The sequence below is a fragment of the Thermobia domestica genome, chromosome 6, assembly GCF_964235325.1.
Source record: "Thermobia domestica chromosome 6, izTheDome1.hap1.1, whole genome shotgun sequence".
NCBI classification, from domain to species: domain Eukaryota; kingdom Metazoa; phylum Arthropoda; class Insecta; order Zygentoma; family Lepismatidae; genus Thermobia; species Thermobia domestica.
Window position 1 is genome coordinate 172409915 of NC_137459.1, and position 22594 is coordinate 172432508.

At 32.3% G+C, this 22594-nt stretch overlaps 1 protein-coding gene across 50 annotated transcripts in view; it reads right to left on the minus strand.

The window, feature by feature from the left end:
- bt (projectin protein bent) overlaps window positions 1-22594 on the minus strand; it is a 437567-nt gene that overhangs the window by 245605 nt on the left and 169368 nt on the right. For 47 of the 50 annotated variants that reach the window (XM_081762406.1, XM_081762402.1, XM_081762405.1 and 44 more), the window contains 6 exons: window positions 21386-21469; window positions 19185-19211; window positions 16729-16923; window positions 6921-6965; window positions 3995-4042; window positions 2662-2809 (listed from right to left, as the gene is read on the minus strand). In XM_081762406.1, coding sequence (XP_081618532.1) covers window positions 2662-2809; window positions 3995-4042; window positions 6921-6965; window positions 16729-16923; window positions 19185-19211; window positions 21386-21469 — 547 coding nt within the window. Of the gene's footprint in view, window positions 1-2661; window positions 2810-3994; window positions 4043-6403; window positions 6443-6920; window positions 6966-16728; window positions 16924-19184; window positions 19212-21385; window positions 21470-22594 lie in introns of all 50 variants that reach the window. The other 3 variants (XM_081762404.1, XM_081762421.1, XM_081762407.1) reach the window with 3 other exon arrangements.

Here is a 22594-nt window from a genome sequence, read left to right on the forward strand (position 1 = left end):
GGTAGTTACATTGATTTGTGTTTGTTTATGATAAGACGAAGTAGTTTCACACATAAAATGCTCTATCTTATATTCGGTACAGTTTTAATAAAAATTCGCCTTTTGTATTATTGTTATGATATTTTCAACTGAGTTTATGTTTAATAAAGAAGTACGTATAATCGAAAAAAGAGGGTGATGTGTAGCCTTTCGAGTTTAGTCCTAGTGACCCAATTATAGGTTGAGATTGAATTAGATATAATGATGGTATATTACTGATCGAAATCCGAAAGTCCAAGTTTGACACACTTGTGGTTCGGGTGCCTCAGCAAATGTGGAGTGTGTCAGTCCCGAAATCCTTATTGAACATTTGGGCTGATTCTTGCCCCCATTGTAGCCAGAGTGTCAGAAAACTTCTTGGGCTTGATTAGTGATTTGGTCTGAGTATTCAGCATGCAGGTTTGGTGCCTTTCATTGCTGGGCAGGTGTTGGTTTGGGTGAATGATTCCGGCATCTTGCCTGGTGAAGGCTATGCTCATTTATTCTTTTATGTGTAATGGTTTGTTGTTTCAACTCCAGGCGTTCTTGCACGGAGGGCTTGCGTTTTAAATAATAGCACTTGCGTTTGATGACGAGCATTTTGCTTGTGAGTATGGATTGTTCTGTACTGGTAATTGAGTGGTTACGTTTGTTCCGACTGCATTACAAATTGCTGGAGCCAGATCTGTAGCCCAGAGGCTTTGGTGAAGTGTTGTATCGTTGAATTAGGATAAGGGATATTTGTCCGTTTGTCCGACGAACAACATACATGTCACATCTGGTGTGATATGAAGAGTAATCTACGCCAGTAACGTCATGCCTGTTACACAATTACCCCTCATTTGCGACCAACAATTACGACAAGAATTCGTCGGAGAAATGATCTGTACAAGCTTTGCGCAGTTAGTTTACAAATTATTGCGTATGGATAGAGAGCTCCACTGCCTCACATCTCTAGCACATTCTAGAATGGCTTAAGTTGTTCAGATTGTATAACTGAACAGGACATTATAGATGTCCAATCTTACTTCCAATATTTTTATTGTTATCTGCATGTAGTTCTTCAGAATTATTTGGTAGTTCTTCGGCAAAGAACATCACAAGTACCAGGAGTACCATTGGTACACCTCAGTGTTTCACTGTAAGCACTAAACAGTGAAGATGATAAGCCTCTTTAGGATTTCTCCATATGTATACTCCGGCGGATGTGGGAAAAAAATAACGATGAACTTCTCAAGGTTTAGTGTATACATTTAGTGTCTTCCATACCCATGACTACGCTGCTGATCCTATTAAAACTGAAATTTGTCAGGACTGTTGGTCAATGAAACTACCAACGTTGACAACAAATGAGTCGAGATGCAGGTACATTCGTATTACTATCCACACATCAGTTTACAGCTATTTCTTACCTCATAAGTTAACCTATTATTCATTCTTGTTGAAATTTGGACATGACCCTGTATGTTGTTGCTCGGAATACGTGATGGTATACTTGGTATACTGCTTATGTTTACATAGATGCACTAGCAACACGCGCAACATAATTTGCTCTTTCTTCAAATTTTATATTTTTACCATTGCATTGAGTTGAGTGATTCGTACATTCGATGTGAAGCTACGCTCATTTTGTACTTTCCACATCCAATGATAACTTCTGTAGTCGGTTATATCTCGTAACATGAGTGAAAGTCGAGTAGCAAGTCGTGCTTACGTTGATGTGAAATGCCAAATGTTCAATTTATCAGTTTTTGCTCCTTTGTCTACTATAGATTTTGTGATAGTTTTATGCAGTTTACCTTCTCTGCCTCAACTATCTTATGTCTCATACCATACATTTTCTTGAAACAACATCTGGAATACATAGACTTATTATTTTATAACCAGATCTAGTAAAGGTTGTCCTGTATGTTCTGTAACCCAGCTTTCTCAGAAGCTTGATAATGTGCAAATGAAATAAAAGCTAATTTAACGTCTCATTTATTATACTCCTTAGGCTGAATGAGACACAGATAATTAATGAATGTGAATTATTATGAAATATTTGGTAGATTAAGAAAATGGTAGGAAACGGAACAGGCCCGAGAAAATTCAGGATATGTTGTAGGGTAGTTTTTTTTTTATGGATTTATTTCAGGTAATTTTGTATATAGATGATTAGCTGTGTATCCATCAACTGCACGGGGTTAAATTTCCGACGTAGCTCAAAGCTCAGGCAAATAATATATCTAGTTTTTCACAGCTTGGGTGCTGTATAAGAACCTAAAGCAAAACCCATCAATCAAACATTGAAGCAAACTTTGTGTCCCCAAGGGTGATAAAACTTATATAAGTTGCTATCATTAGGTTCTAAATAAGTTTTACAAAGTCAAAACATTGCTAAATCGCGTTCTTTCATTCTTAACCAATTGAAAAATGAGAAGACGTTTTTTAAATGAAAATTTTACAACCTAAAATTGTTTGCTTTAGAATATTTCATTTTCACTATATTAACTTTTTAATGAAAAATGTATATACTTTGTTAAAACTTGCACTACAAATATTGCTAAGGAAATATTTTGCTAAGTCAGAGCTCAGATTTGATCAGTGATATGCAGCTTCGTCACGGATTTTATTACATCAATGAATCCCTAAAATTCTTACCCTCAACTGCTGAGTAATTCTCCTGAACGTCCACAATTGCTGGTGGTCCTGGTTTACCAATTGGTTTCAAAGGAGTAGATGGCTTATCAATCCTCTCTTCCAGTTCAGCAACACTTGGGCGTCTCATGTCAGTACTTGGCCTTCTACGCTGTAGTTACAATACAGGTTGTTTAGAATTATACAAAATACATTATATGTACAGATGCAGATATGTATACATATGTATGTAGAGAGAGAGCATATATGAATATTGGTATGGCATTAATAGACAAGTGCTGCTGCTTTATAATTGCCAGCAAGAAAAATCTACTAGCATTTACTGTTCATGCAATTACTTTATTTAAATTACTTAAAATAATTTGTTTTACTTATTTACTTGCTGCTACTTAAAGCTCTTATTAAAAAAAACTCAAATTTATTGTAAAAAATAAATACTTCAATCTAGAGTGAAATTCTTAAGTACCGTTAGAATTCAGTAACTGCAATATCTAACTGACACTGAAAACAAATATAGTTAATTACATATTACCATTATCTTACGGTCATAAAATACAGTTCAATAATGTTAAGTAGTACAATTTTAAAATAAAAGAACGAAAAAGACACACTTAAAACAAAAAATAAAAACACAACAAATAATAACAATAATAATAATAATAATAATAACATAATGATGAAACTGAAAACAAATAAAGAAGCAAAATATGGAAATAAGAAAGGAAAGAGCAAATTAAATAAGAAATAAAATAAAATAAAAAATAAGAAGCTGATAGGCACGATCCGGAGATCTTATGGATATGCTCCTATTCTACAGAACAAACCTAAGTTCAACATTCAGTAAGCAACTTTTTGTAGGTATAGTTACGATGTGTGAAGTAACGGTATTTTTTTTTCAACGAAATAAGACACTTGCTCATCTACATGCTAAAAGTCAAGTTCAGAGCGACAGATGGAATTCTGCGATGAAATTTGAAGGATTGTCTTTTGTATCCAACATAATGAATTGCTTATTCTTTTATTTAGTAATTTCATAATGAATGAGCACAAATCACTTAGTGTGTTGAACGTGTTTGGAAGTTATCAATTACTATAGTTATAAGTAAATTTGTAAGTATATCTTAAACACAATGTCTAGATTTCCATTCCTGAGAGGCAATAGTTATGAAAGGCAGAAAGAACATAAAGGTTAATCTTCATTAAGAGCCCTGTCGGAAAAGTTTGATGATAAGATAAAAGCATGCATGGCAAGTGACATATTCGTTGGTTTCTTGCTTGATTGCTTTACCAAACACACGTAGAGACAATGAAAAGACCTAGCGATCTGTTATCTAACCTGCTTTCCCTTCTCGTCTTCAATTTCTCCTGGACGCGAACCTCTCTTCTGTTCAATTCAGAAAAGAAAGTGAAGGATAAATAAAACAACATAAAAAACTGAAAAATATAAAAAAATAAAACGAAAGAAGAAAATAATATAGGGTAAGAAACAAAGGGAGAGAACAAGCTGTGATTCATTGGCGTCATTTGAGCTGCTGATGATTCGCATTTAGTTAGTAGCTTTTAATTCACTTATTTACAAAATTGTCCATGAAACTGTTTAAAAATTACTAATCTATATTCATATCTTTAAATAATGTATTTCCTATTAGTGTATTTTTAAGTATAGGCCAAAATTTAAAAATGGTCAGTTTCTTTATAAAGTACTTACACATTCTTTATTTAAATAGTTATTTCATTTTTCAACAAGATATTTATTTAACTGCGTACGTTGGAGTGAACAAGAAAGTTGAAAATCCTCTTTTTACTTGCTTAGTTTTTTATTATTCATTATCTATGCATACTCTTATTTTTATTTAATCAATATAGGCTTGTATATCGTTGCGTTATTCTCTGCCAGTCAGCTGGTGCAAATCATCACAAACAGGTTCAAGATTTTAGCGTTATATTGTCATAAATTTTTAGAAATTTCTTCTCGTTTGACCAACTATTTCTCACTTTCTAAATTAAAGAAAATTTTATCAGATAAGACAGTTTAAACTTCTTAAAATGTTGTTCATTCAGCATATGGTTTAATTTTTAATGTCTTCTTACTCAACACAAGAAGATATTAGAGCGTTTCTGAATTCTTTTAGTATCTTTAAATGTATTTTAATATCAGCGTTCAGGTAAATCGTTTAAAATATACTTTATTTGTGTAAGGAAATTGTCGTAACTGTCAAAATAAACTAACATATTATATCCTTAGGAGGCAAAACATGTTTGCCTGTGAAAGTCATGAATGGCTATACATAAATACTGCCATTTAACTGGCTTGATGGTTCTTTCTGTCGTCAATTTTCAATATCTATCTTAATCGACGTCACATATAGTTTTATATTATTTATTTTTTACATCTCAACAGTTGATACACGCCGAATGTTCTTTAATTATTTTTATATATAACACATTATTTAATATTTGTATTTAAATAATTTAGTCTCGTCAATAAGTATTCTATCATCTTTAAATTATGTGTATTTTCTGACTGGAATTAAAATTCGATTAGTAAAGAAAGCTTTCGGATTATTGTTAATATTCTAGTAGCAGCCAACTGCAGTTCAAGGATCTTTAGAACTTAAGCAGAAATGTGCTAACAGTGGAAACGTCGAATTAAGCTGTACTGTTTCTAGCTTTTTGATAACTATCCGTTCATATTATATAATACCACTTATGAACATCAGACATTTATATCATATGTGTCTTTTAGCATGCCATACTTATAAACTCTAAAGGATAGAAAACATTGTTTGATTTTAGCAATGTTTAATTTTCTGATATGTTCAATGGCACTGAACGAAAGCTCTTGGAGAGTCAAAGTGTACAGTTACAAGTATCTGGTAATAAATTTTCCTTTTCTGCAAGGTACTGATTTTTTTTAATGATATTCAAAAATTCTGGTTGTATAATGCTAAAAATCACATTGTGAAAGCGTTCTTCGTAGATTAACAAATTGTCTGATCTATACAATTGCTGCCACTAAGAAAATATGCACAATATTTTTCTTCCATTTCTTTACTTATCATATTCAATAATTGTTGTCAGTCATCCTCATTTTAATACTGAATATTATTATTTATTCCAATGGCCAGTATAGCATTAATATTTACATAATTCATTAAATTGACAACAATAAAATTAATTTAATTTGCAGATGATGATCTTTGTAATTTTGTTGATAGCGTTGAATCAAAACTATTGTTACCTTTACGATTTTTATAACAAATAAAAGCTATTAATTTTGTATTAAAATTGACGCTAACTTTCATATTTCTGTTGTACACAGCGCTTTCTCGCTGGCATCTCCATGGTTGATCTTATACTAATTTCATTAACTAGTAGCCTCTTAAAAAAGTAGTTTACTTTGGAATAGAATTTAGCTTCTTTTCAATATATACTCTAGTTTTATTTTAATTGAAATTGTAAGACAATAAAACAGTTGTTTTCTTTTACAAATTTTAAAACTTCATTTTTTAAAGAAAAGCTTCTGAGTCTTTAAAAGTGAACATTCACGTTACCGGTTATTTTTGATTGGTTAAAAAAATTGATCTTCCATTAACTGTGATTGAAAATGTCAATAGGAAGTTCTTTCTTTCATCGAATATAGTAATCAGATCTTCAACGAGTTCAAACTCGAAAAAAATCGTTGTGATTCAAATGACAGCCATAGAATCACTGAGGCTTTGTGTCAGTTCAACACAAATCTCACCTTTGAATCAAGTACTTCACCAGGCCGCAATTTTCCAGCCTGCAGGAAAAATAATGACAGGAAATTAAATCAAACAAAGACTATAGATAAAGAAAAAAAACTCAGAAAACTTTTTGTTGGCATTGAGGCAGAGAGTAAGACCTCCAGCCGGCTTTAGATGAAGGAGAAAGGAGAAGCAAATAATGCAAATGATGTATTTATTCAAGCTAATCCTGTAGAAATAAAATAAATTAAAAACTTATAATTTGTAATAATTTATGAACTTAAGAGACAAAGAAAATAGACAAAATAAATATGACTTAATATATCTAAGCAAATAATGAAATAAATTTTGAAATAACTCAAGTATGAATTAATTTTAACGTGCAAACATTAGAAATAAAAAAAAGAAATAATGACTGAAAATAAGAATGAAATATGATTAAAACTTAAATTTTTTGACGAAATAAATAAATAACCAGAAAAGGAAACTGTGGGAAGCTTTGTTCACATACATATCTTAGTTGCCTTGTCTCACCTTTTTCTCTTCTATAACTTCACCAGGACGAAGCTTCCTATTTTCCTATAAGTAGAATTAAAAACAATGGGGATTAAGTAACAAAATGAAATTGGCTTTAAAATACATATCCACCACAAGAAGGTGATTAAAGTTCCAGCGCAAATATGTATTACTTGAAATATAATGGTTTTGTTCGGGTAGGAATTGCTCACTCGCTATAAGTGTCAATCCAATAATTTAAACAAATTAGCTAAGGACGCTTTCTATGGATATTAGGACTATTAAACAAATTAGCCTTCTATACGTATTAGTGCTATTACATACTACCTTCAATTATATTTGAATGAAATGCTCCCTTCCCATTGGAAAACTAAAATCAAACACATATTCACAACAAAATATGTACATGAATCCCTCTTTCAGCTGTTATCTTAGTTGGTTTGAAGCAAATAGATAATTCTTTATCTCTTTGACGCCTGTTTCTTAATGTTTTATGACAAAATGTCGTACCTACGATTGTGAATAGAAGCTTGCGCGGAAAGTTTAGGTGTTAAAATTTTAAAACATGATGGTACATAATATTATGTTTTAGTGATTCAAAATGAAGAAAACTTTTACATATGTTGTTAGGATTAAAATGTCAAGGATGTTAATGAGGACTGTAAAGACTTATCAGAAATGAAGCAAGGAATTGATAAATTTGCGAATGGAGGAGTAAACTATTAATGCTTAGACTATACAGGCCACACATACAAGTTCAGACACAAGATGATGTGGGGAATGCATTTATACTAGAAAGTAGGGTACGAATAAGGAAAATTAGAAGGATCAATCAAATCACAAGGGTCGATAGGAGCGCTCAGTTGTATGAATTGATAGTATAAGTATATGCAATTGTTTGAAACAGGAATGAAGAATGATATTTGTTGATTCTAAGGATGTAATAGCATCAGGAATTACGTTAGTGATAAGGAAAATTACGCTAAAGGAAGTACCAATCCCCTTTAATTGTAAACTAAAGAGAATTGTAATGGGAAATTATACTTGCTTTTGTTGCATGATTTTATAGAGAAGCAAGACCAAATTGTGGAAAACTTGAAATTTGTGAGTTTTGGAAACACCAATTACAAATTTATTTCGGAATGTGGATTTGGTTTGAGCGTCGAGCAAGTATACATGACGTAATAGGATTTTGATAACACGGTTAACTTCATGAAGTATACGATAGAGTTGAAGGAGCAAAATGATTGGATTAATATTTATGATGTACCTGTAGGAAGGTGGCAAGTATGAACATTCACGTTCAATAAATTTGACGAGAAAGTTTAGGAAGCCTTAGTTGACCTATTGTATGGGAAGCAAAATTGTAAGTAGAAACAAAACAAAAATATACGTAGTTGAAACTAACAAACTTCAAATTAGTAGGAATAATGAGACTTGAAAGAATTTACTTATCTTGATATAATATCTTATCATCATTTGAAATATTTATTCTTCATCCAAGTTCATTTTAGAGTAGCAATGTAATAGAAACTTCATTACTAGGCTCATTAGAGCTTAATATAAATTAGCAATTATATTGTTTTGTATTATACTATCTCGCAAATACATCAGATCATTTGCATCTACAATTACGATACAAAATTTAACTTTTATTTCCATTGTCATGTTGGAATCAGATAGCAGATAGCACAGAGCAAAAACAGATAGCAAATACAAAGCAGATAGTAGATGGAACGCAAAATGAATTTTAATTTCAAGAGAAGGTGTGTGAAGGAAAGTAAGTTAAGGTATAGACATGTTAAACATTATTGTTTCAAGAATTAACATAAATACAAGATTTCGTAATGCTTACTACTGTCATTACATCGTGGATTTTATCCTCTGTCTTTTTTTTTTTTTTTTACCGTAGTCTCTTACTTCTTTCATTCAAATACTGTCCAAATTATCATGAGCGTGAAAGCTTTGCTGCCAACATCATTTGTTACTCATAAGGTCATCCACCCAAGTACTGACCATATAGAGCTTGATTTCAGTAATTTCACGCAACCTGATAGCACAATACAACTAGTGCGTTTGCAGTACCTATGTGCCACATTAAATATCTTTTGGTTGTAAAAAGCAAAAAATATGAGAACTTAACAGAAATATAAGAAACAAGCTTTAAATATAGTATCAGTCATTTCGAGGAATTGTAAGATACTTACGTTGATTATATGACTTACGTTAATTATTTTCCTTCGCAATTGGAAAAGTGTGCAACATATAATGGAACATATAATGCATAATCTCCTGAAATTGATTTAGTGCACTCATGTATTTTGTAAACACAACTTGCTTAAAATGTATGAAAGAATTAAAATTTTGAATTAATATATAATTATAATATTACTGCCTGGATAACCACGACGTGATAGTTTAAGCTTTGTTAAAATACAGATTCTGTTAAAGATGACAAACATTAAAACAACTTATTATATATTGAAGGTTAATCAGAGTTGTTAGCTGATGGGTAACGATTGAGTTCAGGTTTGTTGAAAAGTTAGATACCATTATATTTCAAGTAAAAATTGATAATTTTACTTCGTATGGTGGATGTTCTTGATTTTATCAGATTCATTTAAAATCATCTTTTCTTTACTATCCCGTAATTTAAAGCTACAATATGGAAGCGTGCGATACATTTAAACACAATTAGAACATCGACGAAGCAACATAATCAATGCTTTGGAATATCTGTCATAGTTGACTGATAAAGTATTTTGTGTCAGCAGGATAATATAGTTTTGATATATTTTTTTAAAAATCCTATTATCTACATGTAAAAACCGAGAATTTACTTGAATCATGGGGTTGAAACATTAATTTTTAGATCAATAAATGTTGGCAATTTGTTGTGTGGATAAATTTTTTGAAGTGTATAGGAAGGACAATTAATTAACCTACTTTTCGCTGATTTTGGATACAAAATATAACAGAAAGATTATATTTTGACACTAAATTTCCTTAAAAATTCCAAATAGTAAATTTAAGGAGTCCGATATTTATGATTTTTGTTTTATTTTATCTTATTTTATGTAATTAATTGATGATTTTGACAATCATTTCCAAAATGTAGCCTTTATAAGGAAGTTAATAATTTTTGTGCCCAACGGATAATATTTCTTCAGTTTCTACTAACCAACATGTCTGAGTTCTCCAATAATTGACTAATGAGATCAATTCTGCATTTGTTGTATTGCACCTCATATGGCACGACATCCACTACTCGATCACCCTGCTTAAGCTAACGTTTCCTTCGATTTGTACAAAATATCCCAATTTTCGCGGGTTGTAAAACTATAGAATTTGCTTGCTTTATTTGTCTAACATAATATTATTCAGGAGCAATAATGAATATCTTCTTGCTCTCATTCAATTATGTAACGATGTTCTTAGTTGCGAATGAATTTAGATGATTTCCAAAGCACAGTAGTAATATTAAGTTACTTTATCTTTCTGTACAAAGTTAAAAAAAAATGATTTTAGAAGTACATATAACATAGAACTGATGTTCACATCACTGGGTTATTCCACTGAAAAATAATAAATATACATATATATTAGTAACAACACATATATATATATATTACATTATATAGCTTGTATGGATACATAAAGCACAAAATGGTGCAGCGTTGTAAAATACTTTGATCTGCATGAACAAGACGACATCAGCAGATATTATAATTTACATGTAGACGTAAGGGCATGCTTTATTAGAATTAAAGGAATATAATCGATTATTGAATCCGTTTTCGCCTTCAAGTACAAAACATTTAGAGATCATGAACTTTCGTTTCAAACATACGGAAAATAATTATAGGATAGTATATCCTCTTGACCTTGAAATTTTATGTCCAGGGTGTGCAACAAAAAGATTTCAGTTCAGCGTCAACAGGCAACACAGTTTTCTCTTTTTAAATCAATACCGGCTGGCTTCCATAAAATCATAGAAGTGAATTAAAGAGTATCTATGACTTATAAGACTCATATGTATTGGACAATATTTTGGAATACCATACACGTGCATTCCTCTAAAATTCTACTTATATGAGTTAAACCTACACATACTTGTAGAAACTATTTCAAGAATATCCCACAGAAATCCAAGGATCTGACCCAAAATTGGTACACAAGATGGTATCTCTAGGTGCCGAAGTTGGTACACAAGGAGAAAGTGCCGAACATGGCGCCCGCGAGACATCCCAAATGTGTTATATAGGGTGCTCAAAAGGAAACATTACTCCCTTGTAACCATTCTGAGCGGTCACAATCGGGAAGGCAGACGACCGTACAGATGTTGAATGTATGACTGAGATGAGCCCGGCTGGCGGTCAGACGCAGTTCCACATGTCACAAACATCCTCAGTAGGTCCTAGGTTTAGAAGTCTAGCAGGTCAGGGCAGGGTAGAAGTCGTATACAGAGAAGATCACACTGGCTACCTTGGTGATATGGAGATGTGCATTACTCTGCAAGAAATTACGGCCTAGCAACTAACTCTGATAAGGAAGGACAGGATTGACAAAGTCACGAATGTACAGCGTACTAATCATATTTTTCTGAGTGAAGACAAAGGGCGAACAAAAATTGTAGCCTATTGCTGCTCATACCGAAATGATAGCTGTGTATTCTGTATGGCTAAGCCAAACACACGTTTGATTTTCTCATTTACGTGTACGCCTACGAATATTTAAACAGCCAACAGTGTGTCCGAGATAGAAATGGCTTTCATCACTGAACGTAATTTCATCTTGCTACTGTAGTCTCTTCGGACATCACTGAAGTTATTCTCGGTGAAGAGGAATTGTGAGGAGTATTTGTGTGAGAAATGCAGGAACGTAGAATAAATAACCTTTAACAATCTATTGTTCAATGTTTGTGCTTTGACAAAGAGGGCGATGACATTGTACTGGTGGTCACCGTAATATAAAATAGAGCTACTCAAAAGACTCTACAACCAGGCGCTCTCTATGCCTTGTAGGGATAGGTCTGCTGTTAGAAACATCTGCCCCTTATCGTGTACACCACCGAGGAATCACTTGTAGGTCACGGCTCTTGCGAATGGTAATTCTGCGGAACGATCTCCCGGACTCGGTTTGGGGGCATAACGATGCTGTGCAGTAGACAGAAAGAAGGTCTTATGCTTGAAACTACTGGATATATATATATATAAAGAGGAGAAATACACGTAAGACACCATATTGAAATCGAACGTCGTCACACTCTATAGTTCATGAGTGCTAGTGTATTATTTTTAAATATCAATTCGAAAACGCCCATGGATTGCCACGCTTTGGTGCCACGTACAATTGAGAACAAACATCCTAGGATCTACCATTTGATTAAGAAGCTTGGCAGGAATTATTTTGATCCATAGAGGGATCGAGAGTCATTCGTGCCTTTCCCCAAGCCGTACAGGCACCAGTGCTGAAAAAGCCGGGTAAGAGAGAAAACAGAAATTTTCACCGCCCCACTCCCAACTACCTCTCCAAGAGTCCGTCCTGGATCTTCTCCTATTTTGATTAGTGTGAGGTAACACGTATAAATTAGAAAAAATAAAACATAAAAACAAGCACGTTCAAAAGGAACATTTAACCATTTACATATTTACATTTTTTTACAGTCTGCCTTTTGCTGCCACCAATTTTCTCAGAACATAAGAGAAATCATAATCTCTTCTCATGTAACTTTGGTTGTAAAGTCTCTATGAAGCAAATCAATATTTGAGTTGTCTGAAGCCAGAGCAAACTAACTTTCTTTTTCCTACTGTGGGAAATTAGCCTTTATGGAAACAGTGACAACTTGGCAGGAACTGCTGTCATTGAGAAATGAGCTGCACATGACTTGCATATCAATTTCTACACTTAGTTTGTTGTGGCATAAGATTCGGTGTGAAATACGAAGAAATTAAATGATTGCATTCCTAAACGCAAAAATTGGCGAAAATGTAGCTAATGTACTCTGGTTTCAGACAGCTCAAATGGCAATAGTATCATTAAGTGTAATTAGCTCCCGGCATAAAAATATGAGAGCATAGGGTTTCACTTCAGGTATATGTGTGTTTATGATACTTTATTTCTTGGTTACTACTGGCCGAATCTGAATCAAATTTGGTTGGGAAGTAGCCCATTGTCTAAAAAATTAAGCCCATGTTTCATGGCCGAGCTCAGCCAGAGACAGACTCGGTTTGGCTTCTATGTGGTACTTTATATCTCGGTAATCACTGGTTGGATCTGAATAAAATTTGGTGGGGGGATTAGCCTTTTAATTAAGCCATAGTTTCCAACCTTTTCTGACTGACGACACATTTTTCTGAACGCCGTCAAAATCACACATTTTCATTTTTTAAAATTTATAATAATATACATTATAATAATGTAAAACTGTAGGTTTCCATAAGGTAGTGACTATGTAGTCCTGAACGTTGTACTGCTGCTGCCGCTGAAGGTATTGACTGCTACAGTCGGTGGTAAAATTGGTTTTTAAGAAATTATTAAATGCTTCATGATTTTTACATTCTAAAATTTCGTGACACATTTAATGGGATTGAGCGACTGGTATATCGCGACACACAGGTTAAGAATCACTGTCCTAAGGAATAAAATTCGCTATATTTGGTGGCCGAGCTTTTCTGGGGACAGGCCGGCTCGACTTCTATCTTGTACTTTGTTTCTTGGTAACTACTGGCCAGATCTAAATCAAATTCGGTGGACAAGTAATACACCATCTAAAGAATAAAGATCGCTATATTTGGTGGAAAAGATTGGCCAGGGACAGGGTCGGCTAGGCAACAGAGACTGTGTTAAACAGTCTTGCACGCTGGGAGCTTCAGAGTTCGGTTCACTTCGTCTTGTTATTGTTTTCCTATTTTATATGGATATGAAATAACAAAAATAAACTATTTTTATATATAATATTTACTTTTGGGAGCAGTTCGTGTCAAGTTGCAACAGTTTCCATATTACAAGCTAATTTTCTTCAGCACGAAAATGTAGTTAGTTCGGTCTAGCTTCAGACAGATCATTGTGTCTTTTTTCTGCATAGTAGAGGAAACAATTAATGCAAGTTTCTAATTTTTTGTTACGGAAGTACTGCAACTTATCAATTACATTACTGGTTTCTAAGCAAACGTAACAAATTTACACTGTAATTAGAGTAGTATGGCAAAATGAACCTTATCATCAGCATATTTATCTAGTAAATTATATTGCAGTAGGCGCAGCACACGATAATGTACGCAATGGTCTCCTGGATATTCGAAAATTGTTACAGAACGAACTTATTTCAACTCTGTTCTGCACGGACAGTAATCGTTTTGGGTGATTAACACTGGTGGAGCATTTCCTGAGTTATTACACAAAGTTTAACTTAAAATATCATGCCATTACTGTAATATAAATTACAGAATAGTTTTAATATTGATAAAGATGGATGAAAACATGCCTTTACGAGAACACAAGCAGTACACTGAAAAGTAAATAAATAATTTTAGTTTTTTAAACATATGGACAACATAATATATACATTTCGAACAGAAAAATAGTGTTAATCTGAAAAAGAAGAAACAATGATCCAAAAAGGAAGTATTAAGTTTGAAATATATCAGTAACTGCAACAGAAGAAGTTACTTTCTTTGTTCTGTACATAAAAAGTTAAACAAAATTAATTAAAATAAAATTAATTAACACATTAGTCAAAGCGAAGTTGGAAAATACTTAAGATATAAAATACGCCTAAATATTATAAAGAAATATTGATCTTAATTATAGCATTCTAGTATACATGTAATGTTATTGTACATATAAATATATACATAGAGTGCGATAATATTTATGCTATTCGCATATTATCACTATCTCAAAGGTAGAAAATAAACAACACATAAAATAAACAACATGGTTGTGTAACCGATTCCCTGTAATTATAGCATTAATATACATACTATACGTGAAGTACAACGGATACGAGAAATCTTTCAATTTGATATAGACATTCTTGCTATATGTTATGCAGTTTCCCACAGCATTGGTGGACACAGCAATCTAATGTAACAAATCCTACAGAAGTGTTTCTCTGCGAAGATTTGCAAGGAGATTGTCGTTACTAATATTCGACCGCATCTGCTGCGGCTTATTCTAGTGACAAGCTCAAAAAATTGGGTCTTTAATATTTCATCAAACTACCCACAACATATTATTGTATGAAAACCCAAGTTTAGTCATTGCTGCAGGCCAATTACTTGTATCAATCCATGTCCGGCTACAGAAAACCTCTAAGAATGAAACATATCATCTTGACCATGTGTGTTTTGTGCCTCGTCTATTTACCGATCTCGTCTCTTCTATCCGATATACAGAACATATCATTTAGGATATCATGTTATATATAGTATTAGATACTTTTACCCCTAACGCATACCTTGTTTCAATTGATTCTTAAATATTACAATGAAATAGAACAAATCGAATTACATTATATTATTGTTTTAGGCTCAAATGAATGTATCATCATATTGAGCAGTATCTGTGGTGAAAAAATATATAACTTGTACAAAAAAATGTATTTTAATTCAGGTTACACATCCATTTTTATTCATGCTTAATCGCTTCTATGTTTAGTGTGCATATGAATCGTGTAAGTTGTTTTAATTCTCCATAGCTGTCGTTAGTTCTTATGTTCAAATTTCAGAAAAAGTTTTACTATGCTTTTGCTATGTTTTGCTAGACCAGCTTGTGGTTAAGAGAAATGGCAGTTAAGCTTCACAGTTCCAAATTTTCCCAGGAAGAGTGAGAATTTTTTTAAAATATAATTTTCTATCTAATTATAGAACTGAACTTATACAACTAATGTTTCCTAATAGCAAACAACTTTGAGATGTAAAGGAGGCTTTTGTGAAATAAATTAGACAAATCCATAGTTTTATGTGCATTTAAAATGTAATGTTTAGTGAGTGATTGATCATTTGAATTCACAGGAAACAATTTTCACATTTGTCTTCAATTAACATTAATACTAACAATATTATAATTAAAGTAATATAGATAAAATAATACAATAAATACAAAACAAATCCTGGAAAAGGTATCCTTACAGAAATAGGGGAAAAGATTCGTAGATGATTTCTTCCATGACTTAATGATATAATGAGCTGAAATTGAAAGTTTTAAACTTTCTTTTTGGTTGTTAGATGCACCGTTAGATTAATGTTAATGTGAGAAGTTGATTAACTACAATAATACCAAGATTATTTTATAACTACAGTCTAATTTATCAATTTAGAACTTTACAGAAGCTTACAACATAACAACATGGAAATTTTGTTAGAAATAACATGTTTTGAAAAGCACAAAAATAACTTGTAATAATTTAACATACTATAGAATCTACTGATCAAAAATTTAAGCTGAAGCAAGCAACTGAAGCACATATCAGGTAGACATAATCTAGTATACCATGAGTGTCCTAGCACTAAAAAGATCAAGACAACACAAATAGTTCCAAATATGCAAATAATTTAAATTTATCATCATTTCAGAAAGCTCTTTGATATTTTCTCTGATAACAGTAAAGTTAACAGAATAGTGAACTATACTAAATTTCATAACGAGTTACCGTTCTAGAGTTTATCATCTCAACTAAAATATTCTGATTTCTGAGAATTGTGTTTATTTTAAATACTACTTTAATTAAAATACTTAGGGAATCTGATGTAAATTAAACATTGACTTTACAGAGAATTAAATGAAAAGTACCATCCAGAAACAATTTAATTCCAAAAATTACCTCATCACTAATAATAAGACTTGGTCGTCGTGGTTGATCTTCGGGAGGAATTAAGGAACCTCGTCTACTTGATGGACCTGAGCCAGGAGCAAGTGATCCTTTTCTGCTTCCCATTGGAGACTTCTCTCGAGCAACTTCAATTTTAGGAGGCTCTGGTGCTTTAATTTCGGGAACTTTAATTTCTGGTTTTGCAGGCTGGAAAACCAAATAAAATTTCGAGATATCTTAATCTAATTTAAAATAACAGGTATTCCTGTAAATATTTTTACAAGCAAGCATTGTTCTACTAAATTTCCCACATAATACAATCTGAAATTTGCAAGAATATTTAAAAAAAAATGAATGAGTTTTACAACCCACGGTTATGCCGACTAGGCTAAAGGAGACGGTAATGATGAGAAATTAATGAATAAAGTGGTAGGAAATGGGAGAATCCAGAGAAAACCCACGCACACGGTGCTTGTCCAACACAAAGTTCACTTGGCGCGAGCTGGGATCGAACCAAGGACTCCACGCACCACAGGTGAACGCTCTACCACTTAGCCACTGCAGCCTCAAGAATGAAAATATTTTCCATCTGCTGTTTAGTTTGTTCCCTCTGAATAATTTGGATATCAATTTTTGGAGAACAAGCAACAAAGTTTTCATCATATCTTACTAGCTGAGATGGTCGTTCTCCGCATGAAAATAACAGGTTTATTGAACGAAGAAAAGCAAGTACATTTCAAGTTTGTTTCTTCTTACAATATACTCTATACAAAGAAATTACTGTACAGTATTATTCATATTCATACTATACTCTTTTCTTCGTTCCTGTACTTTCCTTACTTTTATTTTTTTACTAAGTGCAAATCACAATTGCACTAATGATGTCGCGAAGTTTCCATTTCTTTCGTGTTTTAGCAACTATTATTACTATTGTAAAAGTCCTTATTTTAAACTTCTTTATTTAATCTTCGGATAAAGGATGGAATGAAATTCTAGTTTTACGTCCTACGATTATTACCTATAGGCTAAGACAAGGAAAGATTAATGAAAGTGAACGATAATGAAATAATTGGTGGAATGATAATGTGGAAGGAAACGGGAGAATCCCTGTGAAAGCCCACGAACACGATATTGTCCACCATAAACTCGTATGGTCTGAGATTGAAGCAGGAATAGGGATGAGCACTCTTACCATTGAGCTACCATGCCTCCGGTAATCAGTCGGAAGAATAGCAACTTGAAATAGTACTCAGAGTATACTTTATTGCAAATGTGTTTCTAAGTTATTTATACAGTAAGTGCATCTTTAAAATATAAAGGAACACAAGGAACTTTAACTAACAAGTAGACCTCCGTGTAGCAATAAGATTGAATGTGATGTGTGTTCATCATCTTCTTCAGTCAGACTTTTACCGAGAGGGATGCTACTTCGGGTATGTAGAGTGTATATATAATTTCTATTGTATTTTAAGTGCCAACAGACAATTTGTAAAAAATCTAATGCTTCAGCAAAACTTATTTAAAAATCCAGTTCTAAGTGCGTATATTCGTCTTAACAGTAAAATCCACACATTGTTGTAAATATAAAAGATAATAAAAATTAAACTCATACTTTGCTTTATCATTTCTTCGTACGTTTACTATTCAGACATTTTGGTAATTAAAATGTCAAATTAATAATAAATTCATAATTTTTCCTTTATTATTAATTAACATAGTTTCGCCTTTTTGAAAAAGTTTTATTATAAAACAAAACCGGTTATCTACCGGATTCAACCCTTGCAAAACCATGACTACTTCAGCACTGTCAAATCTAATGTATTGTTGGATTCTTGCCTTCCGCCTTGTTCCGTGATATAAAGTTCACAAATTGTAATCACTTCAACATAGGCAGGTAACGAATTTGTGTACACTCATATTTCCCAGTTCGCGCCTAGTAGACTTTGTTGTGGACAAACACCGTATGCGTGGATTTTCTCGGGGTTCTCCCGTTTTCACCCATTTTCTTCAGTCCACAATTTCATTCATTTTTCATCATCACCGTCTCCTTTAGAAAACTCGGTGTAATCGTGGGACGTAAAACTGAAAGATTTCATTTTCTTTACATTTTCTTTACTCTTTACGACATAACAACGTAGCTAAATGATTATCATCCTTTCCTAATGTTCACTCTCTGTGCACGTATACGTATAAAGTTTGTATCCTATCTTAGACGTCTCACGCTGTCTATCGTAGTAACAAGGTACGTTAAAATCCAAACAAAATGATAAACAGAGTCAAGACTTGGTCAAGTTCATTTCTTAATAAATGGAAAGATTGATTTCAGTTTAAACAATCAACTTAAAACTTACTCTCTTACATATAACTTAAGTTATGGTTTATATTCTATTTTACAAATAAATGAGAGAATAAAGAACAAAACATTATTTGAAATAATGTACTAACACGAAGTAAATAAACTTATTTACCTTTCCTTTTGCAGCAGGCTCTGCTTTCTGAAATGAAGAGAAAAGAACTAAAATTAGATACATTTCAAAATAATAATACACCACCCATTGGAGATTCCTTCTGGATTGAGCGAAAGAGTAAGCCATAATTTGAAGATATAGATTTTGTTTTACTGGCTTGATATATCTTCTTAAGGAAAAGTAAGGAAAGCTGTCCAAGTGGAAGAAAATATATCCTATATTTAAACAATTTCGATATTTTAATTCTTATTACAGTAGTCAACAAAATTGTTAGTAACTTGTTCACTATCTCAGACTCTCCACAATAGAAATTATGTATTATTTATTAAGGTAATTGTAATTGAAATTATTGTTTACTAAGTTTAATTTGATCGTGTTATTAAACAAAACTAAAATGTCTAATTTTAATTTTATAAACTACAGAACAGGTAAGTAAGAATGTCCAGAATCAAAACAACGAACAAACACAAGAGGATGAATAGGCTTTATAAAAGACAACGACAATAAGTTATATTGCAGCATACGATAATAATAATTATGTGTATATCAATTGCAACAGAAGAAATAATGTGAAATAAAGTGGCCGCAAAAAGATAAAATCTGAACTCTAATAGAGAACATAAACTGATAAATGTAGGAAATATTACAAGGAAGATTAGTCAAGAAAGCTTCAAAGAAATGAGATGCAATGAAGAAACGGCAAGAATATAGCTCAAGAGAATTGAAGAAACGGCAAGAATTGGAAGTATCACTTCGAACTAACTTTGTATAACCATATTTTGCACCATTCTGAAAATTATTGCTTATGATATAAAAAGTTAATCAAACCTTTCATATAAACGTAACGATCAACAGATAAAACTGCACCACAAAAATATTAATATATGTTACATTATTATTAGAATAAAATAAATAAGATATCACAAGAATCTTAATAAGGAAGACAAATGTTACCATGATGATGAAAATGAACAGTACTAAACTGAAGCAAAGAAAGAAAATGAATAACGAAAATTTCTTTTTGTGTAAATTTTATTAAGGAAATGGATAGTAACAGAACGAAAGTTAAGTCTGCAACTATCAAAATGTTAAACAACTTATTTTTGCAAAGAATTTTTGAAGAGATTGCTCATAGAAATACAATTTTAAAATAACACATTATTCAAATTGCTAAAAAGAAAATATATTGAGCGCATACCATTTTCACCCTTAAGATGCAAGTTCACAATACACAATCTGCTTCACTGGCCCAGAAGGGAGTATACATGTCTTGTAACAATTAAAATTTATACACGTATTCATTACTATTTGTTAGTATCTTTAAACAATTTCATTCTACAGGGAAATTTCCCTCTACTGATAAATAAAAAGCGGAAGAACAAAATAACATTGTGAAGAAACAACTAATAAATAATGAAACAATGCCGAAACTTTGAAGGTTAATTTTTAAAGAATTGTTTAGTGTTGCACATTAAGTAGTGTTCACGCAGTAATACGTGGTATTGTTAGAGTCCTATTTCAAGATCTAGAAGCGAGTAAAATATTGCGTAAGTGTATAGTATAACTAATAGATATTAAGAAAATATTCCAAGTAGTTGAGTCATTGTATAATCATATATTTGAAAACAAAATAGTACTTGGAACATCTTCGTATTGACTTGTGCAGACTATTGTCATGCGGCTTTCCTCGAAGGTAAGCTGTTGCGTTCAACTTTGACTCTAAGCAGATAAAATTATAACACTTCATTTTGCTCCTATTAACCGATGCAAAAATAGAAATAATAAAGCAATTATTAGGAAGAAATATTGGTATTTTTACAAATACCGGTGCACGTAACCATACTGTATTAGCAAGCGTAAAGTGTGTGCTACTTGACACAGATGGAACTCGTTACAATTAGAGGTTAATTGAATAATGTATATAATCAACATATTGCTCAACTAACATGCAATTCAAAGTATATTCTAATTTCCCAATTACTGGCGAGCTGGACAAAGACTTGCATCCGTGTTTTATCACTTAGTTTTGTCATCTAAGTGAAAACAAATTCAGCCAACTATTCATATCTTTTCATAAAAATGAAGAAGATATCGAATTTTGGACTAAATAGCACAACTTTGCTGGTTTTCTATGAAACGAGCAATAGTTTAGTGCTATTTCTTATTGCAGTCCAATGCAGTACATTGCCCAGTCGCCTCACCTGCTCAGTATCACCTCCCTCGTCGATATCGTCGGAACCAAATAACGACCAATCAAATCCGTCCTCTTCCTTGATTACAGGAATCTGGTACAAATAAAAACAATTAGACGAGGAAATACTACGTATATTAGGGAAAATGGATCCAGTAAATATGCTCCGAAATCACGAGAAGTTTCAAAGAAAACTGGAGACAAGTATTTTAGTATATTTCGTTTATAGTACTTAGAAATTCACTAAGTAATAAGGAAATTACATTGTGATTAATCAAACGAAAACTAAAATAACCCCATCTTTAACCATTTGAGATAAGTCTCTTGTTATCGTTATGTCGGCAAGAAAATGTTAGTTCAACATAATAATAAAATGATATACAATATAAAAACAATTTTTGCTGGTTACTTTTTTTTTACAAGAGCATACTTAATATAGTGATACAGGTACTTCTATTTTTTCTAAAAAGTACCAAATATATTGCACAAAAGGCCTTCTTTGTTGAATTATTAAAGTGCAATATACAAAACTCGCTTTGTTTTTCAATATACTTTGCGTACCTATTTTTAGTTCATGATCTAATATAAGCTACATTTTTTCTTAATACTACAACAGAATTAGTTGTCAAAATTATTATGTTCAAAATAAACTATAGCATCCAACTGGATGAAACGTGGTGGATGCAACTTTTTCCAAAGATATTACTTCTTGCATTCTCGACCCACAATTCGCTATTGTTTAATTCAAGTAGCTCCTCGACTGTTTTACAATACTGATCCAACACCAAAATTCAGTAACCTATCCGAAATTGAAAGTGAAACAATGTGATGCACAAAGGGCAAATTCGGCTACACGAAAACGTTAAATCTAATCGAAATATAAAATATATTTACCTTCTATATTATGAAAAAGTCAAAGTTCAAATATTGTGTATATGCATTGTAAACTTATTCTGAATGAATTTATAATTTACGTGCTGCAAAGAAAAATAGTCATATGTTCAGCTAATGTAAAGAGGAAATGCCTGAAGTTGTATGATGGATAGACGCACAACAGGAAGATACTGTCAAATATTTTATTTGCAGATGAGGCAACATTTACACGTAACGGCATAAACAATAATACAACTCTGGCACTTCGGTGCGGTAGAGTCCTAATGCGGCCGCTGAGAAAAATTTACAAACAAGATTCACAGTGACCGTATAGTGTAGTATAATT